The sequence below is a fragment of the Chenopodium quinoa genome, unplaced genomic scaffold (genome assembly GCF_001683475.1).
Source record: "Chenopodium quinoa cultivar QQ74 unplaced genomic scaffold, ASM168347v1, whole genome shotgun sequence".
Lineage (NCBI taxonomy): Eukaryota > Viridiplantae > Streptophyta > Magnoliopsida > Caryophyllales > Amaranthaceae > Chenopodium > Chenopodium quinoa.
This window is the reverse complement of record NW_018743951.1, coordinates 37762-61692: the sequence shown is the minus strand read 5'-3', so window position 1 is coordinate 61692 and position 23931 is coordinate 37762. Positions and strand designations below refer to the sequence as shown.

General features: G+C 38.1%; 1 protein-coding gene across 1 annotated transcript; it reads left to right on the top strand.

Moving 5' to 3' along the window:
* Positions 1–4776: 4776 nt before the first annotated feature.
* On the top strand, positions 4777–12998 carry LOC110689081 (eukaryotic translation initiation factor 3 subunit L-like). The gene is given in 10 exon segments (XM_021865814.1): positions 4777–5180; positions 5182–5280; positions 5282–5308; positions 5310–5381; positions 10679–11010; positions 11109–11448; positions 11835–11983; positions 12065–12158; positions 12556–12627; positions 12741–12998. Coding segments are annotated over 10 exon segments (1566 nt in total). The 5' UTR covers positions 4777–4844; the 3' UTR covers positions 12786–12998.
* The last annotated feature ends 10933 nt before the right edge of the window (positions 12999–23931 follow it).

The window sequence follows — 23931 nt, the reverse complement described above, 5'->3', positions numbered from 1 at the left end:
ATTTGGTCCTTGTTACTTATTCACATTTTGGTCCTCAGCTGATTCAGTAGGCCGAGGTGAAAAAACAAGGGTTAAGGTTGCCTTGACCCTTGAGTTGAGACTCCACCCTTTCAGGGTCCATTGCAGATGATTGTGGCCATGGTGATGACAAGTCTATATAAGCTAAATATTAGTGAAGGAGTTTTGTTGGGTAATTACTCTTGTTTTCCATGAAAAGCAGAAAATTAGGAAAAAAGGAAAGTAATCTTGAATGCTAATGACCTAAGAATATGTGACTGAAATGTATTTTAGATCCGAAATGGAACTATGGAAGTATGAATTTTTAATTGACATAGCTTTTAAAAAGTGGCAGGATCATTTGGAAATGATTTGAAAATTCTTAAACTTAAACAGAAAAAGGATTCATGGTGGGTAAAATTCAGAAGTTAGTGGAGCTAGTGATTTTAGTAAGAAAAGTTTTGTTTTATGATTTAATGTGGCTTGGTGGCTAAATCATTGGAAATATCCTCTGAGATTATGTTTTGGGATGAGAAAAATGTGTTAGCTTTTTAGGAGGCTTAGGATGTTTTACCATTTCATTTTCTGTTTTCCTTGCAAAATTCTCTTTTGGAGTAGCTTTTGCTTGATGTTTAGTTTAGTTTCGAGAAAGAAGGTTTTGGGGCTACGAAGCATTGGAGATTGGATAATGGATTCCGGTTCTAGTTTACTGTGGTTCAATCGCTTCTGTAAAAGCATTGTTTCGTTCTATTTGTATATTAAAAGGTGGTGCATAACTCTCTAATAGTATGCTGGTTATAATGTGTGATATAAAGAGTAGCTTTTGCTTGATGTTTAGTTTAGTTTTGAGAAAGAAGGTTTTGGAGCTACGAAGCATTAGAGATTGGATAATGGATTCTGGTTCTAGTTTACTGTGTTCAATTGCTTCTGTAAAAGCATTGTTTCGTTCTATTTGTATATTAAAAGGCGGTGCATAACTCTCTAATAGTATGCTGCTTATAATGTGTTATATACAAAGGATAACATGTTGGTTGACTCCCTTCTGCATTATAACCCATTCATCGATTTGGTCCTTGAGTCCTTTACAATGTCAAACTTTTACAGTGGCACTTTAGTAATTTTGTATGCTTAGTGATTATTTAAAGCAAATATTAATTTTTTATGGTCAACTGAAATCTTTTCATGTTGCTGGTTCATGGATGGAAGTGGGGGCTTTAAATGAACTCTGTTTGTGAAATAGCGTATAGAACCAAGTTTGTACTGCATGAAGCCTTTGACTTAATATTTCTTTGTTTTGCAAAAGTATTAGTTTGCTGTATATCATGGCAAAGACCGCCTTGTAGACTTATTTGGTTTAAAAACTTTTTTCTTTCAGTATGCTGTAAGTCATCGAGGGATTGAAAGATGAATCCATGAGAGCTGTGATTTTCTATGAAAATAATTTAAAACCAAATTTTATTTTCTAAGGAAATGCAGATAAAATGCTTTATCTACACAATGATTTGAGGTCATTTTTAGTTTTTTATTTAGGTAAAATACTCAAACTATCTTCTATATTTAAAGTTTGAATTCATCATCACTGCATTGCCGTCTTTCTTTGAATTTCTTAGGTAATGTAACCAATATTATGTTTTTTATTTTTAGTATAAATTGGAGTTTTCATGGTCACACACATCCAAGATATCCTACCAAACAAAACCTAGATTATTGTGAAAGATGGAAACTGGACTAAAGAGGGCAAGGGGCCTTAGATTGCTTTGAAATATGGAAAATGGACTGTTGAATCATCTCTTTCGATCTTGTGGTTGTATACTTGAGTGATCAATAAGTGTGACCTTTACAAATTTGCATTTTTCTCTCTGTTGAATCCAATTTTCTGCTTTTGCCATTGATAATAAGGGGTGTTTTAAATAGGGGTTGCAATTTAATTGTTACCGATCGATTATTGTCTTAACTGTATTCCAATTCATGGATACTAGTCATACTACTCATTCCATCTTACTGTAATTCTGCTTGCCTGTTCTTCATATTGTTGTATCTAGTGTCAGTTTGGTGATTAATTTTGTATATGGTGCAGGATTTATGGTTGCTTACGCTGCACTCAGAGGCATTGGTGCTTGAAGGTGGTCGAGAACAACTATTGTGCTTCAAGGAGGGGTATGCTACTTTCTAATTCTCTGTGATCATCTTATGAATAATCTTTTATTTCTTCAGTGATAAATTATTTTGTCAAGGGGAATAGCATTAGGAAATGGTTGTGGGCTGAAGGGGGCTTATTAATAAAGAGGTGAAAACCAGCTAAATACTAGTATTAAGTTTCCAGGTCTGCTGTAGTGTCCCTCTCCATTCTAAGCTCTCTTTCTATTTCTGGTGGATGGGACTCAGCTAGTTTATACTTATATTGATGCCCTAGTGTCAGTAACAAATGTCTGCTCTCTAGGGTAAGAAGTTGTGCACTATAATTGTATATTGTGAGAAGCTCTCTATTTCGAAGCTATGTTGTGAGAATATTTATGTGCTATAAAGCAGTACTACATACGTAGGTTTTAGATATTTGAAGATAGATTCTGTGTTGGACGATAATGTTACGCAAATTGAAATATGGTTTTCTTATTGGTTCTGTTGGTTGAGAGTAAAAGTTTCTTTCTGTAATTTGTATAACTGATCAATCTTCAATGTCCAGATGCTGTTTGAGTGGTTTTACCTACCTTTCAAACAAAAATAGTTAATGTTATGAAATGCATTTCTTCATACACAAGAAAATGAACAAATGCTCATGTGATGGTCTATGTATATAGTCAAAGAGCCAGCTTTAAGAGTTTCTAAAGACTCTGTTGCGAGTTCTAAAACATAAAATTTATGTTTACACTCTGATTTGCAGGTGGAGTACGTTGTCTAGCCATCCTTAATATGGTGTTTGCCATCCTCTTTGGTCTTCTTGCACTTTTCTGGGTTCTAGTCTTCTCACGTTGGGGAGTAGCTGTTCCGTGCCCTTGTTTTTGGTGCTATGAGGTTGCCTCATGGGGACTTGTGATTTTATTGGGAGCCACTGCCATATTCCTGAGAAGGAAAGCTGCTACAATTCTGGATGAGGGCAACTTCTCTGGAAGAAATCTTGGATTGGAAATGTTGGAAGCAAATCCTTGGGAAGTCACACCAGACATTGAGAGAGACGTGTCAATGAAGGCTTTAAAACGTGATGGGATCTTCCCTCTTATCCTCGGATGAAGAAGAAGAATCCGAGGAACATGAAGGAATGCCTCGTACTAGTATCAGTCAAAGCAGCAGACAAAGACTATTGACGTGATAGCATTCTCAGTTTTTGCTATGGTTTTCTGCCATCTTAGTTGAGGATTTCGGTGATGTAGGGATTATCTCTCTGCTCATAGACACAACAAATACTAATGGGCTGACACTTAGTTCCTCATGGATAAGTCCATTAAAGGTTGCCTCTGTTTATGTTGGACAGTCTCTAAGTATGAATCAACAAAGAGCAGCGTCGAGGGGTCTGTACATAGGGAAGGCGCTGATAATCTGAATTTGGCTTCACTGACTTGTGAATTTTATCTAACTGTCAATCTTCTGCATGAGATTAATATGGTTTTGGTATGAGAAAGTTGTAAATTGCTCCTATAATTTTTCAATACTAATCACATATACTAGTCAAACGTAAAAAATGATCACATATTGTGTTGAATGCCTCTCTTTGTTTGAGACTCTTGTAAAGCTTTGTTACCCTTCAATATGTAGAGGCCACCCCAACTTTTCATTTTGAGAAACAAAATTCGTTTATCAAGGGTTTTACTGGTGAACAGTGAAAATGTTGCAATTAATTATAACTTTGCAATTTAAAAAACATACTTTGTATTTTGTTTATCAATAAGAGAAACTTGAAATCCCAACATGTCTTTCTAGCAAATACATTAGTTGTTTTTTCATTATTAGGGTGTAAAACTCAACTTCATATTTTAGGTTGTCACATCAAATTTTCATTAATTTACCTACTTATTGTTATTATTCATCTCATAGTGAATCCTAATAATTTCCTTTAAACTATCATGTGTTAGAAGATTATAACTACACATTCTAGTGATATAATGCAAAGGAAACATAATTTGATATTTCGGATTGATTTTGTTTACATAATTAAAGATACTACATATATTAGTTGACAATGGATGATATTCTAATGCCAAAAGCTAATAGATGCCCTAGGGTGTTAGTTAAGATTTCTAATAATGGGAATATGAATTGTAATAGATGATAATTATATATCGATAAACACGTAATTTTGACATGCACATCCCAACTTGAGGAAATATATTAAATCGTTATCCAATGTCCTGATGCAATCGTTAGCAAGATCCATTTTTTACATGCTAATTGAAACTTTTTTGCACTTAGCTTATTTCATCGCTATTATTTTTATTTTTATAGGAATTATTACAGTACTATTTAGTTTTCCCTTTTTTTCTTTATTTTCGATGTATAATACGATTAAATACACGACAAATTAAATGCAAAATTCTGATATATTAAAACTATAATCGAAAAGAATTCAACATGATATCTCATGAATAATTTTTTTTTTAATTTATCAAAAAATAAAAAATTATAATTATTATTTCCCAAAGTTGAGTGAAAATAAATTAGGTAAGAATATTTGTTTTAAAACAAATCCTAAATAGAAATAAATTGCAACCGAATCACAATCCGGGTCGTCCTCTCTCACACTCTTTTCCTCCACAACTCAATCTCCTTATTCACTAATCACTATCTTCTCCCCAAAACCCTAAATTCCTCTTCACCCTCTTTCTCTCTCCTCTCTTTCTCTCTCCTCTGCAACAATGGCGCCTTCCTACGACCACGACGACCACCACAGCAACGCGCCACCATCATCGAACCTCGACACCTCCGGTTACGACCCCAACCTCGTACCAGACTCCGTCAAATCCTTCGTTGTCCACCTTTACCGTCACATCCGCGAGAAAAACGTCTACGAAATCCACCAGATGTACGAAACCTCTTTCCATACTCTCAGTGATCGCTTGTTTAAGGACACTCCTTGGCCTTCTGTTGATGCCATTGCTCCTTTCGTCGATAACGATCATGTATTTTGCTTGTTGTACCGTGAGATGTGGTTCCGTCACTTGTACGCGCGGATGCAGCCCACTCTTAAGCAAGCGAGTTGATAGCTGGGATAATTATTGTAGCCTTTTTCAGGTTGTTCTTCATGGGGTCGTTAATATGCAGCTGCCGAATCAGTGGTTGTGGGATATGGTTTGATGAGTTTGTGTACCAGTTTCAGAGTTTTTTGTCAGTATAGGGCTAAGATGAAGTCCAAGACTGAGCAGGAGATTGCTTTGCTTCGTCAAGCTGATCAGGTTTTTTCTTTTTTTTTTCTTTTTTTGATTTTGTTGATTTTGTGATTTGTGTGTGTTGTGTTTTTGATTGTTCTGAAATTTGTTAATTGGGAATTTTTGTATGGTGTAATTGGGTGCAATTTAAAGCGAATTAAGGTGGTTTTTAGAGAATTGGGTTATATTAGCCGGAGCTGGTTTTACTGTTTTTTTTGTTGAGAATATCTGAGCTTAAGGGCTTTTAGTTTTCTGGTAATTGGGTGTGCATCGAGGCGAGTTAAGGTATTTTTTTTTTGAGAATTAGGTTATATTGGCTGGAATTTTATGGTAACATAATGGTGATTTTTGGTTGAATTTGTTGAGGATATCTGAATTTAAGGGGTTCAAGTTTTTTGGGTGTTCTTGTGTTGAGGTTGTTTGAGGAGATTGGGATGGTAGGTGCAATGGTTTGCAATTTTAGGAGAGAACTTGTGTGGCTTCTGTGAGTATGTAGCATTCTCTGTAGTGGAGATGGTAGGTAAATTGTTTAAAATTTTGGATGTTCTTCGTAGAATTTTTGAGTTAATGGCAGTTCTTGGGGCTAGAAAATAGATATGGGAGTACAATTATTGAGTTATTTTTTGAAGAGGGGTTAGATTTGAATGAGAAATCAAGATATTTGACTCTATTTGTCATATTAACGATAAATCATTTCATCAATGAATATATGATGATTTTAAAGATTTTAAGAGTTTTCCTTTTTGTTGGATGTTGGAAGCCTTCATCTGGTTTATCTCTGTTTTTGTTTATTGGAGGTAGGGAGTTGGACTGTGGGAAGTTTGGGACTTATCTTTGAATTGTTGACAATTTTATCTTTATTCATAGAAGTGAGTTAAGAAAGCTTTTTTGATATTTGGATTGCTTGACAGTGGTTTGAGCTTTTAGAGCATTGATGTGTAGTAGTTGGAAGTTTTGTCAAGATAATGGTATTTTAACTTACATAAGGGATTTTGGGTTTCACTGTTCTTATTTAGGGGTTGCTTGAGGAGACTGAGATTGTGAATGTTATCTTTGTGAATCTCTTGCTATCAGGAAGTTTATCGGGCTGTATGTGTATCAGGGAGCTCTTATGTTCATTGTTGATATGGAGTGTCTACAATTCTTGTTTTAAAATGCTGAACTGTAGAAGTTTAGATTTTTAACTTACATAATGTTGTGCTTTTGGCTGTTGTTTAGGTTGATGAGACTCTTAAAGTGGCTAAGGACTTGACAACTCATCTATTTTTAGGATACTTACAATGGGTGCTGGTTTGTTGGAATTTTTATGATATGTGGAGGTCAAACATTAGAATCGGAAGTTTATATATGGAGGATGAGGGATTTTTTTTTGTTGAAGTTGGGGTTTAATGTCAATGCTTTGAACACCTGGAACTGGTAGAGCTGTGATTTTCAGTGGATTTGCTGAGGTCTAATATATACATATATGTTATATATCCTTTAAATATTTGGGAAGCTTGGGTTCTTGAATTTTTTCGTATGCTTTTGTATTTATATGGAATATGGCTCTTTTTTATGTATCCCTCTTTGCAGGTGTGCTACATTTTCTAGAGCTTTTCTTTTTTGGTAGCGTGGGTATATATATGTTGGCCTTTGCTTTTGCATTTGTTTGATCAGGGTTGAGGCTTTTTTTGATTTTGTAATAAATTGTGATTTGTGTTTTTTGATTGTTTTGCATTTGTTAATTGGGAATTTTTGTATAGTGTGATTTGGTGCGATTCAAGGCGAATTTTGGTGGTTTTTAGAGAATTGAATTATATTAGCTAAAAGGTGATTTTACTGCTTTTTGTTGAGAAGATCTGAACTTAAGGGCTTTTAGTTGTGTGGGTGTTTTGGTGATTGGATATGATTCGAGGTGAGTTAAGGTGATTTTTTTTTATTTTTTACTTGAGGATTGGGTTATATTAGCTAGAACTTAATGGTATTTAGAGGTGATTTTGGTCGTATGTGTTGAGGATATCTAATTTTAAGGGTCTCAATTTTTTTGGGTGTTCTTGTGTGGTTGTTTGAGCAGATTGGGATGGTAGGTGCTATGGTTTGTAATTTTTTGATGAGAGAATTTGTGTTGCTTTTGTGAGTATGTGGCATTCAGTATAGTGGAGACGGTAGGTGTAAAGTTGTAATTGTGTGGAATTTTGGATGTTCTTTGTAGAATTTATGAGTAGTGCTTGGTGTGGAAGGACAGATATGGGAGTTCAATTATTGAGTAATTTTTGGAGGAAGGGGTAGATTTGAATGAGAGATCAAGATATTTGACTCTATCATCATACTAACAGTAAGCCATTTCATCATAGAATATTTGGTGATATTATATAGACTAAGTTTTCCTATATATTGGATGCATCAGTTTATATAGTAGCCTTCATATGGGATATTTCTGTCTTTGTTTATTGGGGGTAGGGAGTTGTACTTTGTGATGCTTGGGACTTATCTTTGAATTGTTGATAGTTTTATCTTTATTCATAGAGTTGAGGTAAGAAGGCTTTTGATTTTTGTAGCTTTTAGAGCTTTGCGTGTAGTAGTTGGAAGTTTTTGTCAAATACTGGTGATCGATCCCTGATAAGTGTTGAGATCATCTGAATGTAAGGGATTTTGGGTTTTCATTGTTTTTAATTAGGTGTTGCTTGAGGAGACTGAGATTGTGAATGTTATGTTTGTAGATCCCTTGCTACCAGGAAGTTCATCAGGTTGTATGTATATTAGAGAGCTCTTTTGTACATTGTTGATAAGGAGTGTCTACAATTTCAATTTCTTGTTTTAAAAATGTTGAGGTTTTGGAAGTTTAGATTTTTAACTTACATAAGGTTGTGCTTTTGGGCTGTTGTTAAGTTTAATGAGACTCTTAAAGAGGCTAGGGACTTGACAAGCTATCTTGTTTTAGGAATTTGTAGTAGACCTAGTAGTTGGAAATTTGTCAGAATACTGGCGATTGACAAGTGTTGAGTTTATTTGATTTGAGGGATTTATGGTTTTCTATGTGCTATTTTAGGGGTTGCTTGAGGAGACTGAGGTTGTGAATGTTATGTTTGGGAATCTTTTGCCACTAGGAAATTCATCAGGCTGTATACGTCTTATGGAGTTCTTTTTGTGCATTGCTTATTAGGAGTGTCTACAATTACTTGATGTAAAATGCTGAAGTTTTGGAAGTTTTTAGATTTTTATTTAATATAATGTTGTGCTTTTGGGCTCTCATAAAGTTTCACGAGTCTCTAAGAGGCTACGGACTTCATAAGTCACTCCTTCCTTGGTTTAATAAGTGTTAGACTTACCACATGCGGCCACGTTTTAATAAGTGTTACACTTCATTTTTGGGCAAAAAACTACATTTTAATATTATATCTTTCTCCTCTCATTGTCCCCACTGAAACACGCTACTATTATTTTTTATTATTTCTTTTTTCTCACAATCATTATTTTTCAATGAACTATTAACCTCACTATCTTTCTTTCACAATTTTTTAATACTCCCACTACTCTTAATTTTTTATTTTATTTAGGTCAATTAGATTGCCTAAAACTATGTGCCGGTCAAAATGTAATACTTATTAAAACACGGAGGGAGTATACATTTTAGGATTTTTAACTGAGCTGATTTGTCAGAAATTTAATAAGTCAAACATTCATAATTGGAAATTGTTATCGGAGGATGGGGGATTTTGTATTTTTGAAGTTGGAGACTTGTGGTTTTCTGTCAATGCTTGAAACCTGGAACTGGTCTAGATTTTGCAGTAGATTGGCTGAGGTCTAGATATACATATATATCCTCTCATCGCTTGAGAAGCTTGGGTGCTTGATTTTTTTTTTCTCTTGCTTTTGTGGGTGTAAGGAATTTGGTTCCTTTGTAGGTTTCCCTCTTTGCATGGTGTGCTGCATTTTCTAGAAGTTTCCTCTTCTGGTAGTGTTCCTTTCGGACGGTTCCTTATGACGATTCATGTTAGCCGACCCAGATCATTATGGGACTAAAGTTTTTGTTGTTGATGTTGTTTCCTTTTCTAGTATGTGGGTATATATTTGGTCTTTCTGTTGGATTTATTTGAGGTGGGTTGAGGTTTTTTTTGTTTATTCAACGTTTTGAGTTGCTATGCATCCAATGTCTTACATCATTGGTCATCTTATGAAGGATTGACTCAAGACGTTGAAATAATATTAATTTGATGGTTGCTTTTACTAGACTCTGGAATTATATTATTGACTTTCGTACTTTATGTAGTTTTGGTCTGTTTAGGTATTAATGTTAGTTTTGGTCTGTTTAGGTATCAATGTGAATTGGGGAGGCGTTAATATCATGTTGTGAAGAAATTAATGGAAATTAGACATTTCTTGGAATTTCAAAGTCTACTTATAACAACTAATAAGTCATTGCTCTTTGTTACTCCCTCTATCCCTTTATTTTTGCTCCATTGTCATGTTTTGGGTCAAACTTTATAAACTTTGACCTTAAATTACCGTTAATCTATAAGAGACAATATAGTAATGAGTGATCTTGTTAGATTCGGCTCATTGCATATTTTTATTAATATCACGTTGAATTATATATATATATATATATATTTTGGTTGGGGGGGGGTGTGTGTGAATTTGGGCTTATCAATTGTATATTTGGTGGGAGGTTGTCAGAGAGGATAGGGTGTGAGTACTCCTTTCCTGTCAAATGTGCAATTTAATGATATTGTTTGGCACAAATATGTTTTTGGTCTACTTAGTATCAAATCCATTAGATTTATAGAAAATAAGTATATGTTTCTTAGTGAGTTTTATCAGTCATGTGAGCTTGAGTTTTAGTTGTTTTGTGAGGCCTAGGATTATCATGATGAATTGATGACTGATCCAGCGTTTGTTTAATTGGAAGTTACTCTGCTGCTTTAGGCAAGGACTTATTTTGAATGGTTTTGGTGGTGGTGGTTGAAGCTTGCCTTTGCATCTTCTGATTTTCTTGAGCTTTTCATTTTTTGATGAGATTCTTCTATATTTCTTTTAGGTTGGGGTTGACTCAAAGGAGCATAAGGAATTATGGATGCCAAGTTATTAGCAATTAATGGAATTTGGCTGATAGCATTCTCGCACACTTACAAGTTTTCTAAAAAGTCAATTCTAGATCACCTGATTCTCTGCTGTTACTATGGTTTTTATGGTTATTATCCTTATTTGTCCCTTGCATTTTTTTTTTAGTTTTACTCATCTGTATTGGGGACATAATTTTTATTTCATGCCTATCCCTGTCTTTCTTGAGTATATGTGCTTAGTTATTAAATTTTCTTTCATTCTTTCTAATTGGTCTGCTCTAGGCTTGGAGTGTATATGGTGTTCTCAACTATCTGCAAGCACTTGTTGACAAGTCTTCGATCATTGATATATTGGAGCGGGAGAAAGAGGGACTTGAAAATTTCACTGCAGATGATGGGTATGATTATAATGGTGGAAGTAATGTTTTGCGGGTTTTGGGGTACTTCAGCATGGTGGGATTGCTTAGAGTTCACTGTCTGTTGGGGGATTACCATACTGGATTGAAATGCATGCTTCCAATTGACATTAGCCAACATGGTGTATATACCACAGTGATTGGAAGCCACATCACTACTATCTATCATTATGGTTTCGCCAATCTTATGTTACGGAGGTATGTTTGCTGCTTTACTTGCATGCATGTTTACTGAAATATATGTTTGTTTGTCTGTTTTTTTTTTTTTTAATCTGCTGGGAACTTTTTCTTTGCAGATATGTTGTTGCCATTCGTGAATTTAATAAAATTCTATTGTATATCTACAAGACAAAACAATATCATCAGAAATCTCCACAGTATGAGCAAATACTGAAGAAAAATGAGCAGATGTATGCTTTGCTGGCAATTTGTCTTTCTCTATGCCCCCAGACCAAACTTGTTGAGGAAACTGTAAATTCTCAGCTTAGGGAAAAGTATGGTGAGAAGATGAGTAGGATGCAAAGATATGATGATGAGGCATTTGCTCTGTATGACGAGCTTTTCTCATATGCGTGTCCCAAATTTATTACTCCGTCACCCCCTAACTTTGATGAGCCGCTAGTCAATTACAATCAGGTTGGTTAACTGCTTGAGTTACTTGCATTTATTTGATTGTTGCAGGAACTTTCGTGGTGCAAGTACATTGTTTTGGCGTTCTGGTAAAGGGTGTGTACTAACATTTGTTGACCTGTGAGAGATAAGCCAGGAACCATTCTCTTCTTCAGGCTTGTACTATATATTTCTCTTGTTGTGTGCTTAATTAGTAAAAAGAATGTTGGTACTCATCCTTGGAAACTGTTAGCTTCTGCCTTGGCATTCTTTTTTCAAATGATAAAAAGATCTTTTACCCAAGATACAAGAAATGAAAATATTGTATGTAATTTCATGATATATGCTATACAGAGCTTGAGATTTAGAGATCCAAGGTTATCTTATTATCAATCTGATATTGTCTGATGCAGGATGCTTACAGACTTCAACTGAAGCTTTTCCTTTATGAAGTGAAGCAACAACAATTGCTTTCTGGTGTTCGCACCTTTTTGAAGGTCTATTCTACCATCTCTCTTGGGAAACTTGCTACATACATGGAAGTGGATGAAGCTACATTGAGGTTAGACTTTGTAAATGTTTTATTACTGTTGCTTGTGTTTGGAGATTTCTTAACCTAGTTGTGCCCTTGATGCAATTTCAGGACTATCTTGATGACGTACAAGCACAAGACACATACTGTTGATGCTGAGGGCAAGATCATATCTAATGCTGATATTGACTTCTATATCGATGATGTAAGTTCATTTAATTTCTTTCAGGATAAACGTTTATGGTACAACATCTCTGTATATACTATCTGCTGTTTCTTACACATACAATTGAAAAGGTCTAGCTGCCTTTTCTATTGATTTGTTTTGGTTTTAAAATCTTGATACAACTATTATGGATTGGTTATTGTTACTTTTGTAACTGATCAACTGGAAACTGCAAAAAATGTTTTTTTTTTTTCCCTAATATTTTTTTAAAACTACCTTGCATTTATTATTATAATGAAGAACTTAAAATTGTGATGCTCATTTTATCATTAAATATCAAAGAGCTATACTTCATTGTTTCACAGCAAGTATTATACGAAGTATTGTTTCTGTTGTAATTTTCGGTAGACTTGAAATTGATTTGGTGATGTTTCAGGATATGGTCCATATTGTTGAATCAAAGCCACCCAAGCGATATGGTGATTACTTCATGCGTCAAATTGCAAAGGTAAATTTTACTTGTTCGGAGTAGCAGCTTCAAAATTATATCCTTAGCAATTGTGCAGTGCTGCATGTGAGTTTCTTGATACGAAGCTGATACCATGATTTTATTGTCTGCAGCTCGAAGGCGTGATGAATGATATGGACAGGATAAAGTTGGAGTAGATCATTATTTTGTTTAATCTGTAGAATTTATTTTCATGCCTTTTCCTTTTGCTCTTATTTTGTGACGCTGTGATGCTCTTATATTGTTTATGGATGGAAAGTTGGCTTTTGTGAGATGGAATCTATATTTTAGAAGGGGAATAATAGTTCTGATCTCAAGCAATTTTGATTTGTGTAAGTGCAGTGCCTTACTGAAATGCTTTTCGATTGAAAGTATGCATTTGCAACATAACAGATCTAACCCCATATATTACATTCCTGCTGCTATGTGGGTGTTATAATTCTAATCTAATGGCTAATTTTGCAATTTTATGATTTAAACAATTTTGATTTAAGTGACGGGGAACTGAGAGTGGTAGGAAGTATTGAAAGAGAATAATCTTGTGAGGGATCGAGACAATATGACAATAGGTGTGGACGTTAAATATTATAATACTCTGTTTTACTTTGTTTTCGGAAGAGCATTGGTGGTAGGCAAGCTGTGTTATATGTTGAACATGACAATATTTTAAGTCGGCTTTTGGTCGAATTATTAAGAGTGGCACGTAACATGTTTAATATTGATATGACAGACTCAACCAAAATCTGGAACTCAGTTGAGCTTAGTAATCATTCAACGTAGCTGGAGTAAGAAGACTAAGAATACCATCAGAGGAACGAACATATTTAGCCCATTTTGAATAACAAGCTATATTAGCTAGTTATTCTATATTTTTTAATCTAGATATTATTAAGATGAAGTATGAAGTGATAGGAAGTAAGGATCAAATTCCATAAAATAGCACATTATATAGTTGCATAGAAAAACACAGTACATGATTAATCTCACTTACAAGTTACAAGAACATACGTTATGGACTTCTCGTTTACTCTCAGCAACAAAATACAGCATCACATTAGATTAACTTATTTTATTCTGATAAATACTATTAAAGTTTTTAGTAGAAGGTGACATTACATAGTATTTTTGAACTATAAGCATGGCGAGCAATAGTACGTTGTAGTAGCGAAATCATGTGTTTTTAAGGTGTAATTGATGGCGGCATTTGGTTCTTTACATTTGGCTTGCGCAAAGCCTGTTGATCATTAATAGAAGTTTTTGAAATTCTTGCGGCGATGAGTGCCAGGAGGTGAATATCCAACATACCCACCTAGCACCACTTTATTCGGCGAGGTCATTGGCATATCTTGTTGGTTAGTTGTCTTAGAAGAAGGGGTTGGGTTCTTTAGATCATAGGTTGGAGTCTTAGCGACTGTAAGGCTGGCCTTATGCTCAGATTCCGATGGTAGTGATCGGGCATCCGAGACAAAGACTAAGCTCATGGTCATTGAGGACATTATGGCAAGGATGAACACCCATGCAAAGTTTGAGAAATGGATCTTAGAATCCATTTTCAAGGTTTTTTTGGGTGTGGAGGAAATTAGGTGTTTACAATGCGGAGTATTGTATGATTTGCTTAATATGTGGGTGATGGGTGAGGATTAAGCTAGAGGAAAGGCCTTATTTGTAGTCTCCTTGGGAACGCTCTCAACCAAGAGAATATGGGTAGATTAAATAATGAACAAGCTAAGGTCAATCTTAGCTTGTAGTTGGAGCACTTGCATTGTTTGAGAGGGATAGCATGAAGCTAGTAGGGTGTATGACCAGTATGTATATATGTATAAGCTAGTACAACTAAGGAAGGTGGTAAAAAAGATTGGGTGAAACATTTAAGTGATATTTACTTTTCAGGAGTATGTGGGGTATATGATGAGTTATGATTTTTGTTTGTTGTAAGATTTGTTTAATACTCTATATACCGAACTTTACACTAGAAGTATTGTAAGATCTATCTCTGGAATAAGATCTATCTCATCTATACGTCTCTTAAGAGACAATCTCATTTAATTATATCAATGAAGCCTCTGAATATATGCATGTAACGTTTTTATTCAATATTTCGTATTTACTTTATAGCTTTTTTGTTGCCTTCAGGCCCGTTTCTAAGATTTTGGTGGCCTAGGACGAACATATAATTTGAGGCCCTATTAGTTTTATAATCATAATTTTTTAACTTGTAGGGTATGCAAAACAAAAGATTAACCACTTCAATTTTAACTCCCCGCGTCAAATTTGAGAAATAAAAGACAAAGATAACAAAGTTCTCAAAAAATGAATTAAAAAAAAAAAAATCGTTTCTCTTTCATATATAGACGTGAAAAGTATGAAAAAGAAAAGAACTACGTACAATTTAGGAGTTCAAGCATAAAAAATAAAAAATAACGCTCTTAATTTGTTAACATTTTCTCTCGCCAAAATCCTATCTTTACACAGGTGCATCAATAGCATTCAAATATTCAATCAGTTTATTTTTATCTAAATTAAAATTCAAATTGACAACAATCACAACATAGCTTATCTTAATGAGAAAAAAACAAAGGTACTGTAAAATTTTTGTGTAAAATTTGAAAATGGAAAAAAAATAAATAAATTAGCATAAACCTTACAATAATAGATAGCGATTCGGTGAAACTATAAAAGAGCGAAGACAGGAGACTTATAAACTTTTCACCCAAATTTAGATAAACAAATGGAACCAATCAAACTAATCAAGAAATTAAGAAAATTAAATAATTGCAAGAAGAAAAATTTGTACCGGAGAATCATTAATTTTAAAGGAGGATTAAATATCATACTTCCTCCGTTCCTAATTAGATGATACGTTTATTTTATCACGTTTATCAACGCACAATTTAACGATTTATATCTCCCATTATCAACATTGTAAAATTATAAAAAGTGAATACTAACAAAATATACATTAAGACGATTAAAACAAAATCCCACATGACTATATTTTATCGTAACTACAAATCATAAAAGCTAGTCAAAGTGTTGTTTGTGAATAATGCAAAAGTCAAACTGTGTCATCTAAAAAAGAACGAAGGAAGTATAATTGAAGCTTTCTTGTAGAAAATTGAGACGATATATCACTGTTTATAATAATTTTCATCTTCAATTGATATAATTAGGGAATAGAGATTTATATGAAAAGACAATGAATATGGTCAGAATTTGGAAAGAGGGAAAGAAAGTGAGATATGGGGATTTTTTGAATGATTATTATAGGTATGAATAAATTCAGTTTTGGAAACTGAATATTACAGTATGTGCGAAAATCAAGGGTGAATAAAACCAAAGAGAAAGAAACGTTTAATATATATACTCCATATCTTGATAAAAAACTGATATTTTAGTCTTTAGTCTCTTTATAGCTTTATATTTTTAGGGGTCTTGGCTTTAACTAAAATTGGGCTTCCTAACAATGGGCCCAAGGCAGACGGCCCACCTGACCTGCCCTTGTTCGGGCCTGGTTACCTTTACGATGAACCAAACTATAAAACAAAACATCTCGTATAGAACAGTACATACATCCAAAATAAATATTTCTGTTGCTTCAGCATTGATGCCATGGAAGTAGGGGTTGGCAGAATCCATGCCACATGTTTTAGTAGGAGTTGAACTTTCGACCCTCCGAGGACAAGTTGGTTGATCACTAGTAGTCCGGAGTTGTGAGGTCCTTAAAACTATTCAAGCAAATATGTGACCAAGCTTGAATATAGTACCTCGTCAAATTACATCTACACGTTGAATTTAGCACTATTCAAAAACTTCAATTTGATCATTGTTTGCAAGTTACAATGTTACATATAAGATATGTATATAGTTATGTGGGATCAGGATCCTATTAAATTTGTTTTAATATGCATTTTGTGAATATTAACTTTTAATTTTCTCTTTTACAAATATGACATTTACAATATATATGCTCATAGATTATTAATAAGCTTTTGTCATCGTACAGGTGCTGAATGGGTACAACATTTCGTTGTGCCAATTAACCCCGGTCAACATCCGAAGAGTTATGACATTTCTTTGGGTCTGTCTCTTCTACGGATTTGAGCCGAGCATTCATGTATTCCGAAAGGTGCATAAGCTGATGCCGAATCAACAATCTGAAGAGCACCATGGCCCTGGATAGTGGAGGATTGAGACCCAAAGAGGGTACTTGACCACTTGGCCGAATGACACATCCGATAAGGATTGGAGGGGCTAGTGGATATGGATTCGAGCTCTTGCCGAGGAGGATCACCCGAAATATTTTGGAGGGCCGAGGCATCTTAGAGTGCCAGATCCGAAAATGAAAGACATCGCCCCAGATGATTTCACAGCCGAAGAGAAGGAGTTGTTGACTCTCTTAAAAAAAAAAAAGAATCCATGGGGCACTGGCCGAATGACTTTTGTACCAGAGACTTAGCTACCCTACTATCACTACATCTTCAAGGAGAAGATATTAGCTGCTGTCGGCCTCAGCCGAAAGTACCAAAATTGTAAGAAGCTCGGCTGGGGCCGAAGGCCTTTCCTTTTCTTTTTTATTTTTCTTTCTGATTTTATTTGCTTCTTCTTCATGTAGAATAATTTTTTTCTTTCGGTTTTACAAAGCTTCACGAAGGTAATTGCGGCCTTGACTACAGAAAAGTTGGTATCAACACTGCTCGGCAAGTGACACGGAACACCCCGGCCATAACCGGTCCTTCGGCTAGGGCCCCTTCACTGCGCCCCTCGATGCGAGAGATTGTCTAAGCCAGCCGAATACTCCAAGCAAAAATCTTGGTTCTTGAAGAGGGACCCATTTTTCTTGTTGGGCCTAGAAGAACAAGCTGTTGTTGTTGCTACTAGCGTACAAGCTAAGGTTTTTGCAAGAAATCCCGAGCAGAGTGTTGAGCTGCGAACTTTCGTTGCTGAACCCAACGTGCTCAGCGCTGAAGACGAGCAACTGCTGAAGACCTCGGTGAGTCTTAGCCTTTTTTTCGGTTTTTTCTTTTTCTTTTTCTCCTTGCCTTGCTCCTTCTTCTTATATTTTTCAACTTGTGAAAATTTTTCCAAGTGCTAAGCTTCGGCTGCCTTGCTCCTTCTACTTAGATTTTTCAACTTGTGAAAATTTTTCTAAGTACTAAGCTTCGGCTTGGAGTTGTTTTTGATTTTTTTTTACTGATATCACTCTTTGCCCCCCTGTCTCTTTCTAATGCAGTCTGACGAAGGAGAAGGAGACAAGAGAGAGGCTGATAAAGCACCGTCATCTTCTTCAGACGAATCTTCAGCTGAATATATGGCCGGTCAACAAAGAAGGAGAGCTGTTGTAAACCCAAGACAGTTCCCTGTTGCTGAGCCCCCAATTAAAAGACCTCGGTTGGATAAGGACCAAGCCGAGGTGGCCAAAGAGAAAACTCCTCCTCCCCCAAAAATGAGGAGGAAGAAGTTCAGCAAAGGACTCTTCCTATCACAAGGTCTTCTCCGTCTCCTCGGCACGTGGGGCTGAACCTTTCGCTGATGAGGTTCAGAAAGAGGCTGATGCACTAATTGTGCAGCCTGCCGAGGACGATGATGTTCAAATTCTGGATGGGAGGCCTGAAAACTTTAAGGAAACCAAGGAAAGAGTTGATGATCCCAACACTTATGACGTTCCATCAACTTCTGCTAGGAACTCTTTCAGGACCTTCCACTCTTCGGACATGGGGTTTGAGTCCGCTCCACTTTTAACTGTTCCAGAAACTGTTAGGAACAACATGCCATCTCACTGAAACTAAGTTGTTGAGTTTTTTTGGTGACTTGTCTGGCCTTTCAGAACTAGAAAGGGCTAGGGTTTGTTCTCTTCGGGCAGCTGCTGGAGTGTCCGAACCTTTTGTGAGGGTGCCAAACCCTTTCGTTAAGAATCCATGCTGCTAATGCAGGTAGCCTGTTCTTACTTAAAATTTTATGTTTTAAGTGCTTTTGCTTCCTTTTCATTAAGCTTGTTTTCTCAAATTTTTGCCAAGTCCTTTTCCTCGGCTAACTTATCTTCAAACCTTGTAGAGTTGTAGGTCGTTCACTACAACATTATGGTTGCTGGTTTGAACGAGGAATTGAAGAATAAAGCCGAGGAGGCTGATTTCTTAGCTCGGCTGGCTGAACTCAAGAGCAAGAAGGCAGATGAAGAATTTGCGGTAAGCCAGTCTCGGATGGACGAAATGGCGGCCAGTTTCCGCAACTTATGCCAAGATTGAGAAAACCATATTTCCGTGGTAGAATAAGGCCAAGCCCTAATCCAAAAATATGGGGACGTTGATGTTCCTATCTTCAAGGCTCGGATTGAGCAAAAAATGCAACAAGAGGCAGAGGTTCAGCAAATGATGGCCGAGGAATTCAGAGCAAAGCAGGTTGATCTTGAGGCTGAAGTTTAGCGTCTCAGCGATCAGTTGAACACCAAGGACTCTGACTTATTTACTGTTAAGACTGAATTAAAAAGAGTCCAAAGCCAGATTGAGGTTCAGATAGATGAGGCTACAAAGGCTAAGGCAGATCTTGCAAATGCCCAGAACTTGCTGAAGGTCCGAATCTACACCCAAGATCAGTACGATGAGGGTTTCAATAACGGCTTCAAAAGTCGCTCGGCGCCTGGCCTTCCATGCTGACCCAAGCATCAATTGGGATGTGGTCAAAGAATGGTCAATGGTTCCTGTTTCGGGGGTTTTTGATGTCCTCGGGAGAGTTACAACAACAAGACTGACGGGAACACCTGTACTTGCAAAATAAACGGAGACTCTTTTTGGGGGCAGTTCCGCCTCCGACGATCAAGTTAATACGAGAAAGAGGATTAAACGTGCGGAAAGTAAAAGGACTCGTAGACACACCAAAGTGGATCTGCAACTAAGGGTTGCGTCGGTTTGAGGTGTTAACTGGTGACGGTTCTTTGGTGAGAAGCTAATGTGGGTTAGCTACGAGCTTAGGAGTGCATGAATACCGTATATTCGCTGTGTGTCCGTGTATTCTCTGTGGAATAGTCTGGACTGATATCAATTAATCTGAATGTGTCTAATTAACTTTGTATTTTCAGCTAATGATTCAACCTGTCTTTTCTAAGGGAAAACGTTAGCTTTTATAGTGTGAGAGTCAGCATCTTATTAGGTTTCTTAACCTAATAAGATAGACTTAGCCTAAAATAAGATAGACTTTTAGAAGTCTAATCGGGATAGACTTTGACTGCCAGAAAGATAGACTCTGACCGGATATCTGTCTTGCCACGTGTCGTGCTCTCATTGGTTCAAGGAGCACCTATCACATGCTGACACGTGGCGGACTCGGATTTGGCCACGTAGGCAACACGTGGCAGATGCTGATTGGTGCACGTGGCGACATGTGGCAGCACCTGACTGGTCCACGTGTAGGGGATAAAAATCCCCTAATCATTTGCCCCTCACAGGGCTGACGTGGCTTGCCACGTGGCCCTGTGACAGGTGTCACACGTGGATTGGCTGCGATTTTTACCGTTTTTATTTTTTATTATTTTTTACAGACGGTTGATATTCTCTTCCTATAAATAGGAAGTTACCTCACCCTCGTAAATTACGTTTACTTATTTACAATTGCTTTGAGGCGCCTGCTCTGACGTATTTGCATACTTCCGCCTGGTATTGATAATATGACATTTAAGGACTTTTAAGGACGCCTAGTTTTAACTAGCCGACTGCCCCTTACTTGACCGACTGCTTTCTAAGGACAACCCAATCTTTTTGTGGAGTTTCCTTCATCAATTCTTCAAAGGTAACGCCTGTTCCCCGGAACTATTCTTTCCCTTTACTTTTCATTTTTATTTTACGCCTCAATGGGAGCCCGAAAGCATGCGGCACCGCCTAGGGTAGCGACCAGTCGGTCACCAGGGACGGCTGAGTCTAGTACTAGAGGGGCCGACTGCCTCCTGCTAGATCAACGTTTGCGATCTGCCCAGAATCCAACCATCTATATGTCTGTGCAGACCGTCATGGCCAGAACCAAACAAACCAAGCGCACTTATTATTCAGACGACTCCTTTGAGAGATTCCCGGTTTCAGAACTTGCTGGGACGTCTGCTGACCTTCCCAGCGCGCCTATTACCCCTAGGTCGCCTGGTACTCCAAGCACCCCATCTGACTCAATTTTTGACGAGTCCATGGAGGCATTACCTGGATTTATTTACTTAACCGAGCAGGCGGCTGCTCAGCCTGAGAGCTCCAGTAAGAACTCAGGCACCAGCTCTTCAAGCCGACTCTCCATAGATTCAGAGGAAAGATTCGAATGGCTGCAGACGGCAAGGGAAGGCCTTGCTGTCGAACTAGGGGACAACTGGGCTGAGCCGTCTGCTGAGCGCCGCCTGTCCCATGCCCCCTCTTTTTGCCATGTTTCCTAAGGGAGGGCCAAGACCATGCTCGAGAAGTTGGGGACCTTCTTGGCCGAGCACAAAATGCCAAATGATTATGTCCTTCAAATCCCTAAATTCAATGACATAGTTGTCTGGCCGCCTGGTAAGAGCTATGGGGACAACAACTTTGGCTGTTATGAGGCGGCCATCAGGGCTGGACTAAGGTTTCCTCTACATCCGGCTGTAGAGAAGATTTTGGATGGGTATGGGCTCGGCCTTTGGCAGCTTGCCCCTAACTCTTGGTTTAATATATTGGGGTATATAGCCGGCTGCAAAATGCAGGTGGTGGAGCCTTCTTTTGAGGCGTTTGCCCATATGAATTATTTAAGCCGGACCCCAAAGGCAAGCGGTGCCGACTGGTTTCAGTTGACCAGCCATAAGGGCTACATGATGACGTTAGGGAAAGAAAATAAATGGATGGATTGGAAAACAACCTTCTACATAGTATCCGGCCCCAACCGTCATCTACATAGTAAATATAATAGGTGGAATAGGAATCCACCTCTCTTATCAAGCGGCAGTACAGACCTGCCGCCTGTGCCCCTTCAATCCAAAAGAGACATCCTGGACGCAGATCTCTTCAAAGTCCTCATACAGGCAAACCCTGTATCAGGCGCCTGGGAGTTTGTCCCAAAATGTAAGCGTTGAGATGCAGAGTGGTAGCTGGACGCCTGTTTTGGTAGATTGAACAAACTTAGCTTTTTCTTCTTGACTAACCATTTGTTTCTTGATTTGCAGGCGACGCTATGGAACGCATCTCTGCATCAAAGAAGGCTGCCGCCCAGCTGCGCATGGCTACGCTGGGCAAGCGCCCTGCTGAGAATTTGCCTGCTGGACAGGCGTCAAAGGTATAATTTGCCTTTCATTTGTTTTGATTATGCCAAAGAACCAAGCGCTCGTGTTGACACATTACTTATGTTTGCAGGGACTCGCCTCCAAACCTTCTTCATCTCAACCGGACCCCAAAGTCCGGAAACAGGTTGTTGGAGACGTCTCCTTATTTGGTAATGCCAGGCGGCCCTCTGCTGAGAAGCAGACCAGGACGCCTCCTAGCGGGGCGATGATGCCTGTTACCCCGGCAACCAGCCGGCCACCGAGGGACCCCAAAGGTAGCCTTTTCAAATAGTTGGCTAAAGGGTCGTTTACTTGTTTGGCGACTTGTTTTCCTTGATTTTAACCAAGTGTTCGTTTTACAGGCGCCCCTGCTAAGAATGACCAGGTCCAAATGGCCAGGACCATGCTGCGCTCCATTCCCAACGAGGCCAAGGAGCAGGTGCCAGGAGTCGGCACCCTGAACTTGGAGGCCATCTTGGGTTTCTTGGCTGAGGTAACTTAGCGTTTTTTATGCTTTCTTTGCTATCCGCCTGTTTATTTAACGCCTATTTTGCTGACGCTTGTTTATCTTGTTTTGGCGCCTGCAGGCTATGCTGCGCGTGCAAGGGCTCCGTCGCCCTATCACCGAGAAGAATAGAGAGGTAAAGTCTGCGAAGGCCATGGCCGTCTCCGCCTCTGATAGCGTTTTTTTTCCAAATCAGTCAAAACGAGATCCTGACGACTGATATACTTTATTCACAGGCGTCAGCCAACTTGTAGGTCAAGAAGGACCTTGAGGCGGCCAAGGCCCAGATCAGGCTAATGGAGAAGTCGATGGAATCTCTGAAGGCCGAGGTGGAGACCCTTCGTCCTGTTAAACATAAGGCGGAGAGCCTGCGCCAGCGCTTGGCCAAGGCTAAGGAGCGCCTGCAGACTCAGGAGGCGGACCTCATTGCCCAAATCCAGGCCCGACTGATGGAAGAGGAGATGAAGGATAAGAAAGCGCTAATCTAAGACATGAATGATGATTACATGATCAACATGAAGCGGACCTGGGCCATTCTCTTCCCCAACTCCAGCTTTGATCAGTGGGAAAGCCAGTTCTCCGCCTGCTTCGAAGCGTATAATGCAGAAGTGGTCAGTCAAATTGACGTGGAGGAGGCGGCTGAAGGGGAGTCCTCTAGCTCTTCTGATCCTGGCCAAGGGCAGCAGGCGGCGAAGGCGCCTAGGTCGACTCAAGGCGGTTCAGCGCAGGAGGAGGCGGCAGCGGAGAAGGATCAAGCGCCAACTGGGGTGCTTGCTGAATCAGAACGCCCCCTGCTTAATTTTAGCTCTATTTGTTTTATCATTCTTCGGCCTGCGTGCCGTTTGTTTCATTTACCCGGCCAAGGGGCCGGGGTTTATTGACAATTCTAACATTCTAGTCGGCCTTTGTGCCGGCTGTTTTTATTTAATTCAATTAACCGATTGTTTTGTTCGAATTTGATTCATTTTGAATGTTTGAATTTTGCCATTTTCTTTAAATTTTTGCTAAGTATGGTATGCCTTTTTATGCTATTATGAATGTGTATGTTTAGCCGAATGCTTTTGCCCCTGGGTGGCTGGGCGCCTGGTTTTTGGTGGTTAGGTCCAACCTCTTACCAGTCGTCCAGTCAGCCACAAAGTAGGCGCATGCTCAACTTAGAATTAATTAGGCGTTTGCTTAACCATGTCTTAGAAAATTTTCCCAAGTGTAGTTTGCTTTCTTAATGCTTTTATGGTCCGACTACTTTTTACGCCTGTTAAAACAAGCGCCAATCTGGACCTTTTGTATGGATTTGTCAGTTTGTCACTGGCACTTGTATTATGAATCCAAGAGAAGTAGGGGGTCGCTTATTCAGTGAAGTGAACATACCGCTTGTTTTTAATTGCATAGTATTGGCGATGAGACAATAGGGTTGCCTTAGAAATCGCCTGCGGAGTCGTCTGACCCTTAGATAGACTTTGGTGTGAATGCCGAGCGTATCATTTTCACTATTTATGCTCTACTAAGGTGTGACAATGCAGTAACTTTAGAGTTAGAAAATGTTTGCCCCTTC